Genomic DNA, 23,886 nt, shown 5'->3' with positions numbered 1-23,886 from the left:
CCGTGATTTTGCTCATCCTTTGCCCCCTTTTCCATCACCTCTGTCACCTGCGTTCATCTCCTATCTTTGTCCTATCGATTACTGTCGCGATACGTTTGGTTCAAATGTATACTCCGCGATAAAGTAACTAATTGTTAGTACGCTCCGCGCAATCGATACTAGTTTCGAGCGCAATCTTCAATAAGCCATCTCGCAACATATATAGATAATAATAAGTTATGTTACACCGAATATTCCCCACGATAAACTCATGCGCATTGTATACTAAGTTATATAGGTATATATACTATACTATAGGTATATACGAATATATTTTGCTGTGTGTTACACGCCGAGAGCAATATACTTTGGAATGAACTAATCCAGTCTATCGCGAATGTTATTCGTGATTAGATATTGTTTCACACATACTCCGCATTGCTATCTTGCTTCAATATAATCTGTGATGTATAACGTTATGCGGAATATTACGTACAATATGATGCTGAATGCATCCTATAACGGATCATATTACGCTCAGTATTGTTTGTTGTAAATTATGTTCGTTTATTTTGTATTAAACTCTCTTGATTATATAATGTTATAGAATATATTTTGAAACAGGATATGATAGCATAAACATCGCGAATATTCTTATTAAATAGTTTCGAATTAATTTCGCATTAAGCTATCTTATTCTAGTGTACTTTATCGTATAATAAGTTATCAAGATATTACTTTTACAATAAATCGCTTTAAGCAAAAGATTGTATGATAAGTTGTAATATCTCAAACATACTTCGCGTCCGATAAATTATGCCGCTTTAAATATATTTTGCAATGAATCATTTTGTTTCGAATATATTTAACGCAACCTTTCCCTCAATAAAATTTTTACAAAATTAATATAACAATTTTTTGCTAAATTTAAAAATACTTTTACCACCATAAAAAGCCATCCGGTATGAAATATATTTTGCAATAAATTACTTCGATAACCGATATTGCTTCGACTGAAAACCGCGACGAAATTACATACGGCAGAGTAGTTTCCGCGATTTTTGCACCGATATAATTTACAAAAAAAAAAGTGTCTTTCTCTAAATAAACATTGCAATCGGCTACCTGCCTCGAGCGTACTATTGTTGCTCCATGCTCCAAATTATCTCGCTACGAATACAACCCGGTGCGGTATAAGCAACTTTAGAATATATATTTCGCGTACATCACGGAACGCGATCGGCAGAGCGGAAATGGAGGCGCAATTAATAGAACGGCTGGAAATATTCCGTTGATATAAATTCCTCGTTATACCGCGCATTAATTCTTACCACTTCTCTTTCAGAGAAGGGCACAGGGAGGGCAGAAGAGAGGAAACCGAGACGTCACGAGAGGACGGAGCGGCTGCCGCACTCCACCGATGCACTCGTAGCGAGTGACTGGGCTCTCCAAGATGTTGACGTTTAAACGCCTACTTGAAAAGGTGGTCTTCTTCAACGGAATCGTGTCGCGTTCACCAACCTTCCATGGAAGCTGCACCCGAGCACCCGACTATAACGATCTTTTCGTCGAGTAGCCGAACGCGCTGCATCGTTTTCTACGGTTCGCGAATGCTACGTTTTTTTTTTCTTTTTTGCGACATCAGCGATTAAGTCGTAAATTGAAATAATTTTTATAATAATTTATCTCGATTCTGGTTCTATTGTGATTTACCTCAATAACGTCTTAAGTCGTCATACTAAATGATTATCGCTATGCTATAATATCAATTAAATGGTATCTAATATTACGAACTATACCGAAAAGCACAAATTTAAATTTTAAATAACTCTTTTGTAAGAAATAACTTGGAGTTTTTCTATGTAAAAATATGTGCGAGCATGCAGAAAAACGCTTTTATGCGTTCAATTTTTATTCGCATAAATTCTTTCTTCTTTCAATACAAGTATTTTCAATAATATTCAATAATAAATATTTAATAAAAGTGTAGTTTGTTAATAATATAAAATCGGAATATATTTGCCATTTGCGTTATTAATATCCAGAAATATCTATTTTATTTGCACGATATCTATTTGCACGACAAACACATACATCGCATAAATCCGAATATTACGGTCTTGCAATTATAGCAATTATAGCAATTCTGTATATAATTGTGACGTACAATACAGCTGTATCGAATACCCCAAGAATTATTGGAAAAAGCAGATATCATACACGTGACGATTCCAATATCGACGGTTAACGTAATTACGAGACGAAAAAATTGCCTAGTGACATAACCAAAATCGAATCGTGTCACACAAGTAACGTTTTATCGAATTTTGTAAAAAAGGTATCCTGCTTCATAAAAGTCATGGTAATCATTTTGTCATTCCATATTGGATAAAACGAGAATGCATTTGTCTGCATAATCTCTCGAATCATTCGAGCGTACGTAGAATTTTATAGCAAAAATTAAATCAGGAATTAACAAAGGACAATAGACAGTTATTTTTTTATTATGCAGTGTCACGTAACACAGACAAGTCTTTGACTCACCGGAACTGGCGGATCGGAGGTCGTATAGCAGAGGTGAAGCTCCTTAGCGATGTCCACGGCGCGACGCTTCATGATCGATCGTTGGATCGTCCTCCTCCTTCCGCGACACCCTCATCATCCCTTGCGGATGCATCGCTGGAAGTCACTCGGCCGCACTGACGCCGACTGGATATTCACACACTCGCGGATTCGCGATCGCGGAATTCCGCGAGGCTGATGCCGAGGCGCGCGCGGTCCCCGGGCCGGGCGGTCGAACGCGGCGGGGAATTCGAATCTCGAACGGTTGAGCGGCTCACGTCACGCGCGCGACTCACTTCGCGCGGCTCGCTCGGCGCGCGCGACCGCCCCGAAATAATTCGACGTGAATCCGCGTGAAAGAAACGAAAGTCTACGCGAACGAGCGCGGCTTTTCACGCTCGCGAACGTTTCGCACTCTGAAATGTCCCGTCCCGAAACGCACTTTGATCCTCGACGCCAGTCGCTCGATCGTTCTGCAATTAGAAAGAGACAAGGTTGAAGAGACACGGTGTCGTTAATTCGCCGACGCGAAATCGAATCCGTTACGCCACATTTGCGACGGGACGCGATTCGGAGCGGAGATCGCGATACACTCCCGGCGACTTTTCTCAACGGGCCACGAAAATCGCGCGAGCGACGCGACGACACAACCGCGGATCGAGAGAGATCGACGACACGAGAGCGTCTCGAGTTCTCAATGATAGCACCAAAATCATCGTACCTTGATCTCACGTCCTGTCCGTCACCGAACGATGATGCGGCTCGCCCGCTCGCCGGAGCAATGGACGGGCGTCCTTCTTCCGCGTCGACGACGGCGCGGCGTCGAGCGCACAGTTCACTGCAACTTCACGCGTGTCGCGTATCGGCCGTATCGTATTCAGGCGAAGCGAATCACGCGACACTTTGAATGGCCAAACTTCTCGACTCAATATAGGAAAGACGTTCAAATTCGTGCACTCGTGATTTGAAAAAACGGCTGTCGATGTCGCCGCCGTGAAGCGACCGCGAGACTCGAACGCGCAGTGCCGATGCGGTGTTGATCTCGGTTTCGCGGGCTTCTCCCTCTCCCTCACCTTCCCCGAGTCGGTAAGAAAACTACACGAGATGCGCGCGTCCTGGCGGCTGCGCGTGCACTGCCTTGTGCTCGGCACCCGTTGAGATATCCCCCCCCTACTCCCACTCTAACTCCCACTCCCGTCGCCCGTCGCGTCGTCCGCCGTATGTACGTCACGGGACGGGACCCCGGTGCTCCGTGCTCCCTCTCCCCGCCCGTCTTGTTTGTTTCGCGCTGGCTAGCTCGCGTACGGCGTACGACGTACGGCGTGTAACCGTCTCCGTTTTTCGTAGCTTCCTTTTTTCCTCGCTCTTTCGACGACGAACTTACCGTGTGCATGCCGTCCTCGCAACGCTCCGGAACCCCGCCAGCCCCTTTACGACGCTGCACAAACAAGATATTCGAAGAGGATACGTCTGGACGTTTTTCTGGTCATTCTCGTTTAAAATGGTCCGCAAATCACACTCGATGGGAAAGAATCGTGGGGTCTCTTTGAGAGAGACGAACTTCTCCGTCCTACGATGTCGCGCTCGTCGCGGTAAGTGTCTGCTGTTCGTTACACGTATTTTGGACGTACTAATAAAGATTGGAAATTTACAGCGCCAACTTCACACCGACGCCGACGCGCAAACGGCAATTAACTCCCCGCGACGCAAGCCAGCACAAGTTATTTCTGAACATCGAACAATGAACGAATTGTCACAAGGTACATAATTATTAATCGGAAAATTCGCTCGTTTCTCGATTTTAGAACGCATGTCACGCTTCGAACGTACATAAAATAAGTGATGCACGAATGCGTATATTTCTCATAAATCGACAGGAAGTAATTTAAAATAAATATTAAAATAGTTTTTGAAATATTTCAGCTTACATTTATCCTCGTTCCCGCACGAGCAAGAACTTGGAAAGCGATCGTTCCGGCGTATATCCGCATTACTAATGCGCCAGGGTGGAAATTACGAGGCGCGATATCAAATCTGAGAGCGGCGCGATAATCCCATGAAGAAATCCGTCCGTAATCGAAGAAGACAATGTGCACAAGGCCTTAAGGAGTCAACGGGGTTCGCGATACGCGTATATATTATGCGGAGCCAGGTACCGCGAGAGTAGCTCGGATATGTATACCTAAGTATATATTGAGTATCGAACGTGCCCTTGAGGGATAGTACACGGCCGAGCGAGAAAGCGGAGAGGCCAAAGACGAGAATGAAGAAGAGGAAGAGGGAGAGTCGTGGAGGTGGAGAAGGAAGGAAAAGGCGATCGAGATTGAATTATGGCTCGCGGCTTAAACGCCGGATTCAAATCGATCCCATATATCACATTACCTGACACCTTTATTCTCCTTTCTGCGGCCGCATCTCGCCCCTGTTCCCGGGACACCCTATTGTTTTACTTCTGTCTCTTCCTCTTTCGCTCTCTCTCTCTCTCTCTTTCTCGTTCTCTCGTTATTCATCGCACATGCAATTAGATATGAGCTGCTGCGCCGCGTACAGAATAACCGTGGACGACGTGTCTTGTTCGTATTGCATAACAGACGATTTTACAGATAACTGTAGTACCTCTCAATATAGATTTCAATAAATCTTTCAGTCTGGTTAGTTGAAAAAATTTTTCTCTTAAAATGTAAATTCCTACGTGTATTTTTTGGACGCATATATTGCAAAGTTTTTTGAATTGTTACATTTGCAGACTCTTCAAAAATAGTTATTGCACACAAAGATGAAATTGCCATGGTGTTTTTTATGATTTTACAAATTTAGAAATCGTAAAATCGTCTTGCGACATTATTCCCTTGTTGATTGACGTTTCAGCCTATCGTTCATTAATCAGAAAATTCGATTCGGTGGCGATAAATCTGTCGCTCGCGGAAAGTCTTCCACATCGGGTGGACCTGCGTTTCTATCGCGAAGTTTCAGAAACGCGAGGGGAAGAAAAATGTAGATCCGGGAAACGAATGTCATCATATATCGAAGCTCGCAGTTTTGTACTCATCGGTGAACAGAAACAAAAGTTTGTCGGATGGAAATATCATTCGATACCTGTCAAATATAAACCTAGCGCAACGAACGCCTTTTCCGCCATTCGTGTACAGGCAGATTTAAAACTGTCAGATACGTTTACGTTATAATTTAGATTTAGAACAATAAAAACTGAACGATAATAATGATACAGCATAATGTAAAAATGTTAGCAGGATCGTGAGAATAAAGATAAAGAAGAGAATCCGATAAATAAATTCTCTGTTTTAACGATACATAATCCGGTAAACGTAGCTTATCTTTTATGCATAATTTCTCGGGACGTCCGTTGAATATTCAGGAGTATTGCTTTTCGTCGCATGCGTAAATCGTAAATCATTACTGGCGACGGAACAGCGTTTTTATTTACGCTTTCATTCGCCGGCAATTATCTCGGCGCTAATGCTCGAAAAGTCGAGTTATCATCAAAATGACGCCATAAATTCAGCGTGATCGCGAGCGCGTGCTTTCGCCGACGAGCGAAGCCTATTTTTCCACGCCGGACGCAGAAAAGAAGGATTCGCTATTACGTTGCAACCACCACCTTTCAGCCCTTCCGTGCGATAATTTTCCCGTGTTTATGGCCCGCGAAACATCCTATCGTTTTTCTTTGCCACCGGCCACAAAAAAAAGAAAGGTTCATATTACTATAGAAGCGAGAAAGGGCGGGACGAAAAACTAAAGGGAAGAGCATACACGAGATTGGAAACATGTGGAAACACCACCGAGTTGTACGATATCCGCACAATACGCGCTTCTGCATTCGCGTGCACTAGCGCGATGCGTGTGCGCGAATCGGATCGAATTACGTTAATCAGCCGACCACGAGCTTATCGGAAACGATTGATGAAACTTACCGTGAAACATTTCGGTCTGCTACCACGAAACTCTATCTTACATTATCCGTGAGATAAACGTGCAAAACTGCGGGAGATCGATCTCTGTCTTTGATTTTATCACGAATCTTAAAATTTTTTAGCACAGTAAAATATTTATAGGGTATAATCGAGACGTGTCGTATGAACTAAATCTTAAGTGTGATCATTAAATCCGTACCGTACTCTTCCCGAGAACGCGCCCGAACGAGTTTTTCGAGGCACTATTTACCTGCATCGCAGGTCGGCGCAGCCGCGTTTATCGCGCCCGAGACTCGTGCGACGCGAAACCATAAATTTTAAGTGCTCCCTAATCACGCGTGTTTCACTTCCATTGAGACGTTCATGTTTGGTTGTACGCTCTCTCCCGAGCGATACCCGGCGATACTATGTTGCATCGCCGCCGCATACCAGGCTTACACATCGATCGTATACCGTATCCTTCCTTATCTTTATGCTTTCCGCACGATCTTGTAACCCGGACCGGTACTGGAAAAGAGACTTCCTATATTCCATTCCGTTCCGCGCTCGCTGGGCGTCCGCCCGGTGAATGCCGGGCTCGCGCGCGCGAACGAGTTTCGTTATGGGAAATTCTACAGTTGTCCCCGGGTATTGTCGCGCGATAGCGTAAGCGACGTCAAAATGCAGCTTACGTCCACATGAAATGCGACTGTCCGGCCGACCGGCCAGTGATGGTTGCATACAACAAATATAAACAACAAATATGTCGCTACGCGCTTAACGCCGTCACGAATTAAACATGCGTTATTGTAAATGCAATTTGCTCAACGTTGTTCGGTAATTTGCTCACCCGCGCGAAATAAGGGCGAACAAAGCTCTTTCGTCATTCAGGATGAAGTCGCTAAACATTAAATGAGCTTTCAAAATCTCCCAACGGCTACATTTTCACTTTCCAGCTAGCTGCGATCTTCAAAATTTCGTAATGTGCGACAGAGAAATACAACGATATACATTACACTCGTTTTAAAAGCACTTGTAACGAGATATATATGAGTAAAACTAGATGTTACTTCACACACAAGTAATAAATTTCATATAACATACATTATCACGCGTAACATTGATACAATGATCGTGCTGTAAGATTCCATGTTTATTCGACACTTCCGCGATCGCGCGTGTACGATGCAACAGCGCACAATCATCGCGTGCATCCAAGCAAATCATTGCTCGCCTTTGCAACAATATCACTGCTGCGAGCGACGCTGCGTACGATCGTTCGTGACGCACACGAGAGTGACGATAATCATTTGTCACAAATAATCGGCGAACCAGTCATCACGCGCGCCGGTATACACTACTTGTCGTGCCGTAATTACTACTCGGATAATTTCACAAACATAACGCTGTTCACAGGGCAGCAGCAGCAGCAGCAGCGGCACTAGTCGCCCCTGTCAGCTTCGAACAATTCCTAACGCCAGAGTGATTCGGGAGAGAAAGCGTTAACACGAACAAGCTAAACGCACCACCTCCATTAAAGAGAGACCGCTCATCTACCGAAAGGGCAGAACGCAGATTGAGCTCGGATTAATCTCAAGGTACAAATAGATGCATTTATATGAATAGGTCTCAAAATATTAAAATAAAGCATAAAAATTAAAAGAAATTTATATATATATATATATATTCTTGCTAATTAATCAGGCAAGATAGATTACAATCAAAATATTATAGATATAAATATTGCTAAATATTTTATAAATCATGAATAGTAAAATTTTTATCAATTTCTTTAAACTAAATATAGATGTATATATATAAGTCACATAGTTTTAAAGTATATGTAAAAAATATTAAAACTTTCAAATTACGCTGGGCTATATATTCTCGAAATATCGTTATCATGGGCGAAATGTAAATTTTGCAACTCCGATCGCCGGGTTTTGCCACGCTGTGCTGCTACAGTTCAAAAAACTTCATCGCAACTACCTTCCTTAAATTCTTGCATCGTCAAACATCGTAATCAACAAATACGTGGTGCCAAGACATTCGACAATTTGTCTGAGACTAACATAAGATCTGCCCTAAGTCAGGTCTCTAACGACAAAGAGAAGTGGGAAACACGCGCTCTTTGATCGTGAATTCAAGTCGTCGCGTTCGTGCGAGTCTGCGCGTACACACGCATCAATTCCTTCCGTTCTCATTCTCGCCCAGAGAGATTGACTTATCGGCGCGTTTTCCGTTCCTCGCGTTTTGTGCCCCTACCGGAAATTTTGCGGAAATAAATTTGCACGCACGCACGATCGACGAACGAGTAAAATCCTGACTGGCACTGGTAAATGTTGCGCTTTGATCTAAACAGCCAAATGAATTCAGTCGTGTGTCGTAATCGACTGGGAGTTTGGAAAGAAAATTTGGATTTACGAAATAAATTCCATTCTAAAAAAAAAGTCGGCAACTGGAAATGTTACGAAATGTTACGAATTTTCCCATTTTTTCCGTTTTAATAATTTACACAAGGCAAACAATGCTCGAAACTTTTTATGCCATTTTGAAGTTACAACATTTTCACGTAAAAGCTAAATTTTACGGTGCACAGAATAAAACAACTCTTTAAATTTCACGAGAGCATAATTAAAATCGGTATCTACCTATTCTTATTAAAACTAAACAATTACTTATTTACATTTAGAAATTGCAATATTCACAAATATTCTTTTTTTATAGCTACAATAAAGATAATTATATATTTCCGCAGCAAACATGAAAAGTTACGTTTCGCCCTGGTGAATACGCAAATGAACAAGGATGATTAAATATAAGCGATGATTTAATAGGTCGAGTTTCAAGGAAAATCGTGCGAGTGAGTCCTTTGTTTTGCGCAATATAATGACGCGAAAGAGAAAATACCACGGTAAAAGCCGGACAAGCTAGTGCCAGGACGCGACCCTCTCCTACGATTTTCGCCATATTATTTCGCGCGAAACGGATGCGACGAGGTATCATTACGTTCAATGCGGTTCCTCGACGAGACGAACACATTATTCGTTGTTTTCGCTGGCGAGATCTAAAAGGGTGGATCGCACGGTGCTGCACACAACGAGAGCGAACGGCTCTCGACGAATGCGGGCTCGGTGCCTGCGGACAGAATTGCATCGTCGACTTTTTCAACTAGTCTACAAATTGCAGCCTCTCGAAAGCGCATGTACATGGAGCGATTACACGGATTTATTTTTAACCGTAATTTTAACTGTGTATATTCTAGATCTCGGAGATTTTACTTGTATACGAAAAAACAAGTATTTTTTTTCACGTAATCTTAAAAACAATATCGATATCGAAGTTTTTAAAAGATATTTCTAGATAGAATATATACAATATCAACTATATGATTTTGCATTGCATATTGAACGTAGTTCGCATAACATCACTGCGAAATAATCCTATATCCTAGGAAATAATTAATCCGCAGCGATATGCGAACAATAATTACTCAAACTACATTCCTCGGTAAAGGAGCCTGTGTGTCTCGCAAGCTAGCTCGTACCTACAGAGTATACGCATACGTTAGATCGTAATATTACAGCTGGGCCTGTACATACTAAGCTACTAGTTAAGAGTGATGCCGGGTAAAGGGGTGACGACGAAGGTTGCCTTTGTTTGTCTGAAGTACGCGCGTTTCACCAGCTCGAAGTGGCAACGACGTCGGAATGGAAAGAGAGAGAGAGAGTGAGAGACCGAGAGATAACCGGGGGATGGCGATCTCACGTGTGCGCCCTGTAGCCGGCCCAAGCACTTTTAAACGCACCCTCGACTAGCGAAAGAGAAAGACGAGGCGAAGGGTTGAAGGATGTGTGTGTGTGCGCGTGTTCGCGTACAAGCGTAATAAGAATATCGCTACGCGACGACAGACAGTTGGTGGTATGTGTAGCTCTAACGTTTTATTTATCAGCGCTGATGACTTCGCCGCCCTCACCTTCGCCGAGGATCGCAATTCTTCTTTCCTCGGAGTAGAAGCTGAAAGAAGCTTTGCAACTTCCCTTCGCCGCGCGCTCATCGCCGCAATCAGGATCGTGTCCGCATTCATGCTCGTAGCATAAGTCTTACTCCGTTTATATCCCGCTACATCAATACTACCCATTAGCGTTTCTGAGGATATTTGGCCTGCGTAATATTGAATCGTTATCTCCTTCATGTTAATACGTCACGGTCGAAATGCGCTTTCTCTCTCTCTCTTTCTCTCTCTCTCTCTCTCTCTCTCTCTCTCTCTCTCTCTCTCTCTCTCTCTCTCTCTCTCTTTCTCTCTCTCTCTCTCTCTCTCTCTCTCTCTCTCTCTCTCTCTCTCTCTCTCTCTCCCCCCCCCCCCTCGCCGAGTAGTGACCTCGGTCGTAAAGGTGGTCTCAAAAGAGGGCGATTAAATTACACGTGTAGTCAAAAAGCGGTGTAAAAAGTTTGACGCTAAACGATCCTGTCCAGCGAAATAATGAGAAATCCTACGTCATTTCCATTTTATTCTATACTTCTGTCTTGATTCAAATTACATAAATGCAGTCGACATTATTATTAATAGTGCATAAAATCAGTATTCTAAAAAATATAATTAAAAGTTTGAAACATAATTTCGAAGCCTAGCTTGAACATTAGAAACCAGTGTGTAATGCTGTAATGTAATATTATTATTAATCTCGTCTCTATAAATTTGCGTCTAGGTTCCTAAAGGATGGCGAGAGCTCTCGTATCGGCATCCTTCGGCGATCCCGTTCTGGCGGCACCACGGGGTTGCAATCATTCGCTGACATTTCCCACTTTCGCGGTGTACCCACCTATCCACCTAGCTACCGCGGCACTGCTGAAAAATATCGTCAAGACGGCATTGAAATATTACACTGTGTCACACCGCAAGAATTGCCGCGCCGTCGACGGTAATCTACCGCTGTCTCCGCGCGCGAGCGACGATTCGTATTGCTCGCACGAAGGAAACACTAGCACGGTGACATTAAACTCTACAGCAGGTGGAATTCCGTCCCAGAATATAACGGCCACCCCGTATTGTCGCTGCATATCTGAACGCTGCATTAATCAACCATGCTGGGTATGATATACGTTCGTTTCCGATCGCGTATATAACGATATATGTTTCTATCAACTAATTTCTACTCATCGCATCCTTTTTGTGTACTCACTTTGGAGACGATTTTTTATCGAATATTGATTTGTCAATTGTTATAATTTCGCCTTGGTATATCTTGGCGATCAAGATTTAATTTCTGTCATAGCAAGACGAGCGTGAAATTACGCGTATTACATGGACGATTATTCCGAGTAATGATTGCTTCATTAAGTTTTCTACGCGTAGAAACGGCGCTTAATGTTACTATAAGCATCCGCTGCACAGTTGTGATCCTTGGCAATGTGCCAATGGACGCACATGGGACATTACACTCGCGTTGTTACAGATTTATCACTCCAACTGACGTCGTATCCCAACAAGAGAGTCTCGGCATTAAATCAAATCATTAATTAATCCACTAATACTCGTACTTATTTAGCTGATTTATCCGCTTAATCTGTGGCTACAATTAATCTGAAACTTGAATTATGTCTTTAGATTCTCTTCTTTTATAAGAAAGACATTTGAAGCAATATGTGTCTCAATGGCCAGTTCCACAAACGTTGGTGGAACTGACGGTTAACTTTTAATCTTAAGTTAACTCACTCTTTGTCTCTTTCTAAGGGGGACGTTAAAAAGAGACGAAGAATGAGTTAACCTAAGATTAAAAGTTAACGGACATTTGTGAGCTTAAAACATGAGTTTAAATATGCCAGAATATTATTGGTTATAAATTAATTGAATTAATATTACTGATAATTTAATAATGAACTATAATATCTACATTAATGGACATTACTATTTAATGTCTGAACATATTATGGAGTCAATTTATAGAATTTTGAGGGCAGCGGTTGTTTACTCATCGTTTTACATACTTCAATCTTTTAAAGCATTATACTTAACGCGTGATTGCGTCGGTTTGAGAACTATCGGGAACAAGTAGAGCGTCTCTCCCAGCACGCGCAGCATCCAGGACTTTCGTATTGCTTCGGAGTGGGCTATCTCAAAGGCAACATCTCCACGCTAGTCACACGGGAAATGACTCTCGCAATCTTTCCGCTGAATGCCGGTTGGCAGTCGGCGCGGGCCGAGCGGACTTTCAACGGATATTAAATGAAAACATCGGCTTCTTTTTTGCTTCCGTGGATCCACCTAATATTTGCACAGATAGATATCGCAAAGAAGCTGTCTGCGGCTCTGAACCAGCTCTTCTTTTCCTTTTTTCTTTCACTTTTTCCAGATTCCGCATGAGACCGCGCACGTCTTCGCCGCACGAAGACAAACCTTCATGGAAATTAAACGAACTTAAACTTTCGGCCCCTAACTATCGAAAGACTTCGTAATAGCATTTTATTTAGAAACAACTATTATTATATTTTAACCCGTTGTGGTCACACCTCCTAAAAATAACGTAGTGGTCACACGGGGTTCAATGGACCCCACAACAGTTTCCATTTGCGTTCTTTTTTGATGTATCGACTCAAACCTTGAACTGGAATTAATTTATGACTTCCTCTTGATAATCCAATAATTTAAAAAATTTTTTTATGTTGAAAAAACGCGAGAAAAAAATTTTTTTTCGAGAAATTTGATTTTTTTCACAAAAATATTCATCAAAATTTTTTGAGATAGAGTAAAAAAACTTTGTGCGTTTTACTCTCAAAATAATATACTTTTAAGAAAAAAATAAAAAAAAGCCTGGGGTCCACTGGACCCCATGTGACCACAACGGGTTAAAGTTATATGTTGCATAGAACTAGAGAGGTGATACCGCTAGGGAGATCTCTGAAAATGTTATTCACGATTTCGAAAACACGATATTCACCTTTGTCATACTATCGATTGCAGTGTCCTGAAAAACAGGAAAAACACGACACGCGAATGCACGATGGAGTTCCAGTGAAATCGCATGAGACCCTAGAGAGATACGCCTTGAAGTAATCTCGCCATTTCGCTGTCTCCATGACCAAATGTTACGCACCGTTACCGACTCTCCTTCGTTCTCTATTTCAGAGAAAGAAAGATGAGTAGATTTTATCACTATCAATTTACAATACGACGCGCGCCACGTCGCACTTTATGATCCTGCTTTTCCGCGAGCAGGGCCGAACAGAGATCTTATCTAGTCACTTCCCGATTATTCCCTCGCCTAGAGAGGCCCTTTACTAATTCACACGATTTTACGGAGCCCATTGTCCGCTCGGACGACGACGAGGCTTACCGTAGATGCTGCTCTTGGCCTACCAAACCTATCATCCTTTTCTATCCTTTCGAGTCTCTTTGGAGGCCGCATGACGATGATAGACTTCGAATCCCGAAGCAATCAGACTTAACTCTGATCTCCAAACTCTCATTAGTTCATGTGGTTGAACGACCTCCTTTGCTGTTTCTGTGCGAATCAAGATTACAGACGGATCTGGGGAACAATCTTGAGCGCTCTTCTTTGATAGTTGTGAAATTCATGACAATGGCATTAAAACGAACTTCCGCCTTGACATAAAATATGCATTTTCTGAATTCGCAAGTTCTTACTGTGAATTATTTCAACTAAAATAAATTTATTATCGCGAAAACGGCTTCCAGATTGCAAAAAATATTTGAATGAGAGAACTCTTTGAAATGCCTCGAAACTAATTTTTTTCAGAATCACAAATGTCCATTATAATCAACTAAAAGTTTAAGCTACGGAATACGATGAGAAAAAAAACGTCTTTGCCTTAAATTTTTAGTTTTTAAATTAGTTTTTAAACTTTAAACCTCCAGCGCGAAAAACTGCTCGCAAGTTTATAAAAATCTGACGTTATATAAATCCCACTATAGATGGGAGGTAATCGGATTTCTCCAATAAGCTCGCTATACTCATTGTGTCTTGTTTCCTCTGTTTCAAATTTTTATGATATATATATATATATATATATATATATATATATATGTATCGTGGATGATACGGATTTTACATTATTCATACATATCCTGCACAGATAGCTATATCAAAAGAAGTGAATATATATAAATGTGCTTCATTTGCTAACCGTTGCATTTAATTAACGTGATAATTGGCTGACAGAAATAATGAAAATGGGTAACTTGTTGATATTACAATCTCAGTAAAGCATATATTTTACTCGTAATAAATTAATGCAACTTATTAATGGTACTAATTGGTCAACTCAATTTGTACATTACACTATTTTTCATGTAACGTATGTAGTTTTGTTATCAGCAGACAGATACTGGCGGAGTCCATTAGTTTGTTAGATTAACATTTCTTTACCTATATCACTATATACGTTATTCTTTTTTCTCTTTCTTGTGTGGTATTATACACAGATACAACTGCTACCTATAATTTGTGGCAAACATATGCATATGTCGAATGAAGGCAGCATAATCGCATAAGATGCATCGCTGTCGCAGATTTCGGAAAGTTTCTGGGTCGATTCAAGGAACGACGACCTTTAAATCTCCCACGCAGTGCGCAAGCACTACGAAATAACATCACATTGAACTATATTTCTGACTCTACTGCTTGCTCATTCTTTCTTTTTTTATTTTTTCATGTAAAAAGCACATTATCGTAGTTACCATTAATATCCTTTACGTGCCTTCAAATTCATGGCTATAACTTTATATCAATTTCTTTGGATTAATTAATGCTTCTTGTCGCTTTGAAAGATACGCTTAAGCTTTCCGGCGTAGTTGAGTTTATAAGAGAAATATTGAAATAGAGGAACTCCTTGGTATTATAATATCTAATATTATTGCAGTAAATATAATAATAACGAAACTTCTCTCTCAAATAAATCAGCTGTTTATATCGAAGAGACATTACAGTGTATGAAAGATTTCCGTTTCTGCGATTCTTTCTCTGTGAGCACTCTTAAATCTAAAAGCTTTCGTATCGAATGTGATTACAGCCAAACAAAAGCTCGTGAGTTAAGTATATTTACAAGACAATGATTCTCCCTATTATCTCATTGAGTTTGTTGTTTCGAATTTTTCATGAGCTTTTTTTGTCCCACGCTCTTCTAACTTCCCATTATTTTCCACAATCTCGATGCGTCGCCGAGGCCGTCGTCTGATCTCCCGGATGACGCGGAATTGTCCTCGTCGGTGTCGAAGTTACGGTTCAAAGTAAGGAACGAGTCTCTATCAAAGGTTGTTGCGTCTCGCTGCGAGACTCCGACTCTCATATTCCGCGCTGTCGCGTTTCAGCACTTTATTCTCGTCCTCCAATCTCGCCATCTCCACCTTCCCCAACATCATGCTTTCACTCCTTCTCGCTTGTCGTTTTAATCTTTTTAGCCTTCCGCTTCTTTTCTTCCCTGGACATTTCCAACACAGCGACTGATTTCGCGGGGCAAAAAATTTACATGGTTTATTTGGTACATTTATATCGACGGTTCGCATTAGCGGTTCGTGACATCATCACGGTCCACTGAAGATTTAAAAAAAAACGTGACAAAATGGAACGTTTGAGTAATATCGGCGTACATCGACGAATATTCATCCGTTCTATATTTACACTGGTTATCGCAATTTTTTCGGCAAACAAAGATCAGTTTCCCGTTATTTATAAAAACTAGATTATTTGATTTAATTGTGAGATCGTTTCTTTATATAATACGTGAAATAGAAATATTTTTTTATGTCCTTAAAATAATGTTACTTGTGATCAAATTGTTTATGAGACATAATCTCTCTGCCTTTTCTTTCTTTTCTTCTTTAAGAAAAAGGAGATTTTTATTTCAAGGGAAAACTCTCCAATCGGCCAGACGAAAGACTTTTTACCTAGAATATTTTTCGCATACTTCCGCTTTTATCTCGGAACAGCACTACAATTAGATATATTATTTATTAATACTGAACAAGTGTACATAACATCATAAACTATTATTCATTGATATAAATATAGAATAGTACTATTTTTATAAAACGATCTCCATTTTAGAAAGAGAAGAACTTTTACAAAACTTGTTTTTACATACAACTATTATTCAAAGTAATTGCGTTAATCAAATGTACAAATTATTTTTAGCAAACGACAACTGAAACTCGCGTGCGTGCGCGTATCACGAGGGTAAATCTATTGAATTCCTGGACGGTGCCCTCCGCGTCCAATTCCAACCCTTTGCGTCGACGCTACGAGAGGCGGTGCGTCTTATCGCATTCACACGCATCCTCACATTTGCAACACGTATTGGTGGTGTGTCGACGAAGACACTAAAGCGCACTATACACGCACACGCACGTCGCCCACACGTCGTCCAGCCGAATTTATTTAACCCAATTAAGGAACCCCGCCGGCAATCTTTTGAGCAACTGCTCGGTCGATTGAAAGTTACACGTGTTTTTGTCAGTTCTCATTTAACACATACCGGGTGTGTAACCGGATACGAAACCATCCGAAGGACACGGAGGCAATGGCGGGCAGCGCCGATCTGGAAACGTAGCACACGCTGTATGGAGGGAAGAGACCTTATACGTGTCGAAGGCCAGCGATTCCGTTTCGATTACGAAGAATCGAGAGAGCCGATACGACGACGGGACAGTCCCGTCGTGCGATGACGTACGATCAGCGTATTTTGCTAGGCAGAAATGCAATCGAACACCACTCCATCGAATTTCGCGACTTTGTACGTGGAAATATGAGTGTGCAGCTTCATGCTCAATAAAATACGTCAATCGCAATGATTTTCGAGGAGCATTACCTGTAAAACATAAATCCTCGTGTGATATGATCCGATAAATCGCTTATATTTTATCTCGATTTCTGAACCTTATTCTGTATTTCTGAAGTAAGTTCTAAATTTTTTTTTATGTATACGAAATTATCATCTCCTTTACTTTCTGTACGAGAGAGATGATCCGTGCCATCGGCTGCTGATCCCAGTCCTTCGGGACCAGAGTCGGCGTCTCGGCGAGAATATAATATTTTTTATATACAAAATATATACTAAAATTAAAAATGTTTATTTAATTTTTAAATTATTATTTTCTACGGTTTAGGGGAAAGTAGTTTAAAAATATTTAAATAAAATTAGAGGAGAATAATGTAGGATTTTCAATTTTGCTATTACGCCAGGCTAAACGTAACAGAAAATTAGAAAGAGCAATAAGAGAAAGGTAACGACTGTAATAACAGCGTTATTATTTAATTGCAATACGATGTACGTACATCTGGCTGAGTTTCTAATAAGATCTTTTGGTAGAGCTGGTATCGTCATCCACGCTGGACTTAGCCATTTTCCTAATGAAACAACTTTCCCGATGTAATTAACAAACTCACTGTTGCACAAATGTATTAGGCTATCTCATGGGTTTCTCATTTCGCAACAATGAGATCAAGAATTATGATATTGTATGTTGGTATTCACATATGTATATGCATATATTTATACAGTGTGAAAAGAGATGTCTTCTCTCGTGTACCTATTATAAAAATAATCGGTACCAAAATTTTAGATGCGTAAAAGCTACGATAAAACAATTTTTAGCATTAATATTATTATTATTAATATTGATCAAAGCAATCGGGTAACGTATTCCATAACGACATTTACTTTGTTTGCAGGGGATTTGCACAGACGCATTCAGATAACTGCCGTAAAGATAACTGCTTTTCACCGTGGGTCCACGATAGAGGAAGCCAATTACTATCTGCACCGCATTTGGCATAATACGAATGGAGTACCATCGAGTACCAGTTGCGTCTATTTCGTATCAGGTGGAAGCCAATTGTGCAGAGCGAACGAACCCAGTCGTATTCCTGGCGCTAACACAGCATGGCGCTAAATTATTATAATGCCCATCGGACAAAGCGTACTGTCTCGCTTGAAATTCTATGCTAATGAATTAGGGGATCGAACTTGATCGAACATGCGCTTTCGCATGAATGCGTTGTCGGATATATTATCTGCTTAGGTTCTTAGATTACTTATACGCCGAACTGAAGCCAAGCTTAAATAAAACGGCGAGTCATCATAAAAGTTTCATTTAATAAACCAAAAGTAAAAATAAAAAATAAAAATTATACAAAATTGACAATTATTGCAATTTGAGTAATTTATTGATATATATGTATTTTGCTGCATAACAATATAAAACGAAAATTTTTTCCAATATTATACATTGAAATATAATTTAAAAGTCTCATTAGCAACAATGCATTGTTCACCCAGTTACATATGTTGTCCGCTTGGAATTAATTAAAAAACGTCCGATAATCGTAACGTCCATTAATAACGTGATTAAAACTTCATAGCTCTTCGTTGAGATCACGCATGGATTAATGTCTACAAAAATATTGGCGAGATATACATTATGCGCAGCGTATATTATACCGTTCGCAAGTATTATGCGTTAATTATTTCTAGCATTGTAACGTTTGCGGTCCGGTGTAATCGAAACTGAATATTTCCCGTAATATTATGGGATAATCATCGGTTCTGCCCACCGAGCAGAAATATTAAACGCAATTAAACGTTTCCCTTTGGTGAATGCGCGTCGCATGTGAGAATGCAACATTCGCCTAATGCACCATGGATCACGCGGGATGTAGCTGGAAATGAGATAAAATCTTTCGCAAACGATTTAAGAATATTTCCGAATCTCGTGAGTCTAATTGTAAGACGAGAAATAGATTTGCTTACTATACGAATCTCAATAAAGTAAAATTTGTATCGACTTTTTTTATATTGTATTGAAAACAAATCTATCTTTACTCTTCGAACGATTACTCTATCATAATGAAACGATATTCAGATGCCGGATTGAATTGAGATTTGCGAATACGTATAAACTTAATATCATCCCTAGACGAGATCCGTAACGAGACAGATATCTTGGCTCGCCACTTGACCTGTCAATTATAATAAAACGCGTAATGAATGAACGCCTTCATCACCCGCAATTGGAAAAAAGACGAGGAGAAGGAAAAGCTGATTTCCTTTGGCGCATCGACCGTCAACGAGCGCTAAACACGACCGGCTTAACCCGAGACGCAGTAATGAGCATATGGGATAGAAGTACACGCAGAAGGGCCGTCACTTATATGTATCTCCGGCGTGTCTCGCTGCGACAAACCGTATAATATGACTCGCATTATACGAACGACGCAGATCCATGCACGGAGAGCTATGCGAAACTTTGCTTGGAGTTGTTCGTAATGCATATCTTTAATCTTTCCGTGGTAAATCTGAAATCTTGTCTTCTGAAAAGACATAATATTATAACAATAAATATACATTATAAAATAATAAAAAAATTATGAAAACTCATTGCCAATTAAACTTAAATCTTATTTTGACAATTATTTGATATTTTTATTATTTTACATTGACATCTCATGAATATTTATATTATTTATTAATAGATTATTATAAGATTATTATGATAAAACGTTATACAAAAAAATGCAAAAAGGAGATATTTAAAAAATGTTATTTGAATGCATGCTTTAATTATAATGCCTTCGTATGATTCGGGAGAGAATTACGGGTTTCCGAAATTAGTGATCTATTAATCCAACAATCTACAAAAAGCGACTAATTTCTTAAATCATGATTTTAAGACAAAAGAGAGTTCTGCAGGCTTATACAGCAGTAGTTGCGATGTCTCGAAATAATTAAGCCTTTATACTTCGACGTCGCGCTTTGATCAGTCAGCTCTACGTTTTATATTTTAATATTCAACAAATGAAAAAAATCGTGGCAACACGAAGAAGGCGATACACCGGCGGAACCGACGTCAGGACACACGAGATGATTCACATTTTTCGAGAGAAAACCTAATATGAATGCGCTAGTTGTCGGTAACCTCGCATTACGTAAGTTAACGTTGCAACCTGAATGCGACGTTTACGCATATGTTCGAATACGTCGATGCACCCCGACGTTTGTGTTTGCTTACGCGTATATGCGTGCCTACGCGTGTGCACGTAGCTTTCCATCGCATCGCGCACTAATCATGGTAAAAGCAGCTGGCAGCGCGTTATATCTGTCATCCAGCGTATTTTTCCTTAGTTATATAATGGAAATATGAGGTGTGTCACATTCGTGCCTTGGAATATCTCTTTCTACTATTTAAAAAAAAAACTAGAATTAATGAGTCTAAAATAGTTTGTCTGTATACATTGGCACAATAACGCGTCTTCGCGGAGATTAATCTTTCATACTAATAATAGTATAATTTAAAAAAAAATTCCGAAAAGACGCAATCAAATTTTTAATAAGAAAAATTTTTTTGAATTTTATAAGAAAGTCTGTATGAGAATTTTCTGTTCTACTTTATACAAGTTTAAATTGAATAAAAACATGTATGGATGCTATATTTTAGAATGTAGCAAAAAAATAATACGTGCAGTATATCTTTGTGTTCTTAGTGGTGAAAATTAATTGAATGGAGCACTTAACCCGTTTGCCCTTAGACCGCCGGTGTCAAGAAGAATTATTGGATTGATTAAGGCAAAAAGGAAAAAACGTCGTTGTAATTACCGGCGCTAAAGATCGCCCCGAGATCGATTACACGCGTCGCACGTTTCAGCCATGTGCTACGTCGCATGCAATCATAGCTTTTTAGATCTGCATCCCGCTATTCCTGTCCACCTGCGACCATCAGTAGGGCAAATTGTGATTTATGCGAGCGGCGTGCGACCGTTTGACGAAAGAGAATTGTGAGCGTAATGAGTTATGGACGCTCGTTCCTAATTCAGATATATGGTCGTGTAATCATCCTGCTTAACGCTTGTGTCACCGCGATATCATTTATTCTGTTTTTTTTTTATCCAGGATTATCCTCCGTTATCGCGTACAACCGCGTTTTAATCTTGGCTAAAGCGAATCCTGACTTGTGACATAATAATGAACCGAAGATGAATAAATTATTAACTATTTGCGAAGATGCATTTTCTAATTTAATTAATTATCGATGATTATCTTTATCTTATACATTTATTTGTCAGATTTAAGAAGAGATTGTGAAAGTAATAATATTATAAGAATTAATTCGATGATAACAAAATATGTTAACAGTTATTAGACGTTTTAGGTAAACCTCAGTAATTAAAATTATTGAGTGACACCCTCTAAATCTGATATCGTAGGATAAAATGATAATATTTCAGCGTGGTCGCGTGCATGAGCTTATACACGGTCGCGTTCCTCAGTTTTAATTGAGCAGCGGTTCGTGGCAACAACGTCCGTGTCGTATAAATTGCGGTAATAAATGGTAATTATGTTACTGCATACTGCGGTCGCCCTATCGATTTGCGCCCGCCTATGATTTAATATCCGCGACCGTTTTACTATGAAATTGCACTCGAATCGGATAACAGCGCCTGGTAGTTATCAAAGAGGCAAACCGCCCTCCTCTCTCTCTCTCTCTCTCTCTCTCTCTCTCTCTCTCTCCCCCTTCCCTCTCCCCTTCTCTTTCTCTCTCTCCCTCTCTCTCGCTCTCGCTCTCTGCGCTCTAGCGTAGATCTCTAGGGCTGCATGTTCGTTGAACCAACCCCCGATAGGTGCACTTTTGGGGTAGCCAACCAGTCCCCCACGGTATAGTGGCTATGCTTCAGGCTTCCAGGGCCTCAAGTATCTGCCGAGAGGCGTGTAAGGGCAAAGGACCTGCATGCCTCCGTGATACGACAAGCCTCCGCATCCAAGATGAGATTTCAAATATTTCACGAAGCTGGCCGAATTTGTTAATGAATCTTTCTTTGGAGGACGTTTACTCGAATTATAGTTTGTTCACTTCCCAGATAGCACAGTGACGTCAAATGACGTATTAATTCCGTCTTAATGACGTTAGAGACGTCACTGTGCTATATTTGGGTTCATGAGCTGGTGAAATAGTAGTTCTTTTTGCATTTGTGTGATTCTCAGCAAAAAATTAAATACATTATGACGTTAATTGAGGAAATCTAAATTTTTTTAGATAATACAGATAAATCGATAATTCCATGATTCAATTATTCTGACTGCACCGATTAAATCATTTAATATGAAAATTTTTAGATCTTGAAATACATGTATCGTATTAGTAACATAAAAGAATTTTAGAAGCGTACAATAAATGACGGGAGAAATTTGATTTTACCACGTGAATCGCTGATACATTCTATCACGAGCTGGAATGTTGTAAAAGTATTCCTGCCACGAATACTTTCAGATAACATAGTACAAAGCTGAAGGGAAAATCTAACGGTTCTATCATGCCGTGTTATCTTTTTTCTCCTTTTTACTTGTCATCAGTCGTGGAGTTCCCTTTGAGACACGTGAGCTCCCGCCGCAAAGCACAGGCAATTTTGGTTTAAAAGCAAGGCTTATCTTCGAGTTATATCATGCGCCGATATCCGCGACAGTTCATAAAATACGCAGCAAAAAGCTAACTTTTGCTCGAGACGTTTTTCCGCGAATTTTCGGATTTTAATGAAAATAAAATAAACAAAAAATAAATGTTCCCACATACATAACAGAACAATTATGGAAATGTATTTTCAATATTAACGAACTAAAGAGACCAATTAAACTAAAATTAATTTTAAATGGCTATTAAATATGTAACGCAAAATATCATGTATATAATTTTCCGAATACTGCCGAAGTAATTTACTTCAATTTTGCCGATAAAATCTGAAAATCTGAAAACGTGATTTATACCAAACTTCCGGAGTTAATTCATTCTTCCGATAAAATTCTCTTTATTGAGAATAGTTCTTGACCGCGGCAGCAAGCGGGGTTTAGCTTATTCAAGGAGTTTTTTGCATCGCGGAAAGCCGCGGAAGGCCGACCGATCGTGTAAAATGAACGACGTCATTAGCGCCGTGAATCGCGCTTGTTTTCCGACCCAAGCAGCCCCATACCTCTCTCGCATTCTCGTAATTCAGTCGGCACGACGTGAATGCGCGAGACATCTCGTTTTCGTCGACGTGCCGACATAGCGGGGTGTATATCCTGCTAAACGTCGGGCAATTAAAAAAAACGGGGAGCAAATTAGCCGGTACTATAGCTCATTAGTTTTCGCCGCCTTGTAAACGCGCGGAAACGTCGAATGGCTGAATACCGGATATCATCGGGATACATTGCGCCGCTCCTCGAGCTCACGCAAATACAGGAGGCACACACACCGAGACACGAACGTGGCTCGCAAGACGTGCACACGCGCTACCGAGCTTTAATTAACTCCGCGAAACACTATTGTAAAACGTTTGCCCTCAACTGCGGGCATTTCTAATTACGATATAAATCGCGCCGGTCGCGCGCGTTCCTCAGATAAACTGAATCTCGGAGAGTACAACTCGGAGTAATGCATTTATTGCAAATCCCT

The 23,886-nt window shown here is 40.4% G+C and overlaps 1 protein-coding gene and 1 long non-coding RNA gene across 5 annotated transcripts in view; one reads left to right on the top strand and one right to left on the bottom strand.

Moving 5' to 3' along the window:
* LOC139817564 (uncharacterized) overlaps window positions 1-3,716 on the bottom strand; it is a 325,316-nt gene extending 321,600 nt beyond the window's left edge. For 3 of the 4 annotated variants that reach the window (XR_011733273.1, XM_071785773.1, XM_071785784.1), the window contains exon 1: window positions 2,524-3,716. Coding sequence is in view for 3 of the 4 variants with exons in the window: in XM_071785773.1 (XP_071641874.1) it covers window positions 2,524-2,595 (72 nt within the window). In the remaining variant the exon portion in view is untranslated. The remainder of the gene's footprint in view (window positions 1-2,523) is intronic. The other variant, XM_071785766.1, reaches the window with a different exon arrangement.
* A 123-nt stretch (window positions 3,717-3,839) lies between these two features.
* LOC139817652 (uncharacterized) lies at window positions 3,840-21,553 on the top strand. The gene is made up of 5 exons (XR_011733289.1): window positions 3,840-4,133; window positions 4,196-4,301; window positions 4,465-4,693; window positions 7,869-8,050; window positions 18,140-21,553. It is a non-coding gene; the product is annotated as an uncharacterized lncRNA (long non-coding RNA).
* Window positions 21,554-23,886: the final 2,333 nt, after the last annotated feature.

Source organism: Temnothorax longispinosus, chromosome 1, assembly GCF_030848805.1.
Source record: "Temnothorax longispinosus isolate EJ_2023e chromosome 1, Tlon_JGU_v1, whole genome shotgun sequence".
NCBI lineage: Eukaryota > Metazoa > Arthropoda > Insecta > Hymenoptera > Formicidae > Temnothorax > Temnothorax longispinosus.
The sequence above is the reverse complement of the archived record's forward strand: the minus strand, read 5'-3'. Positions and strand labels throughout refer to the sequence as shown.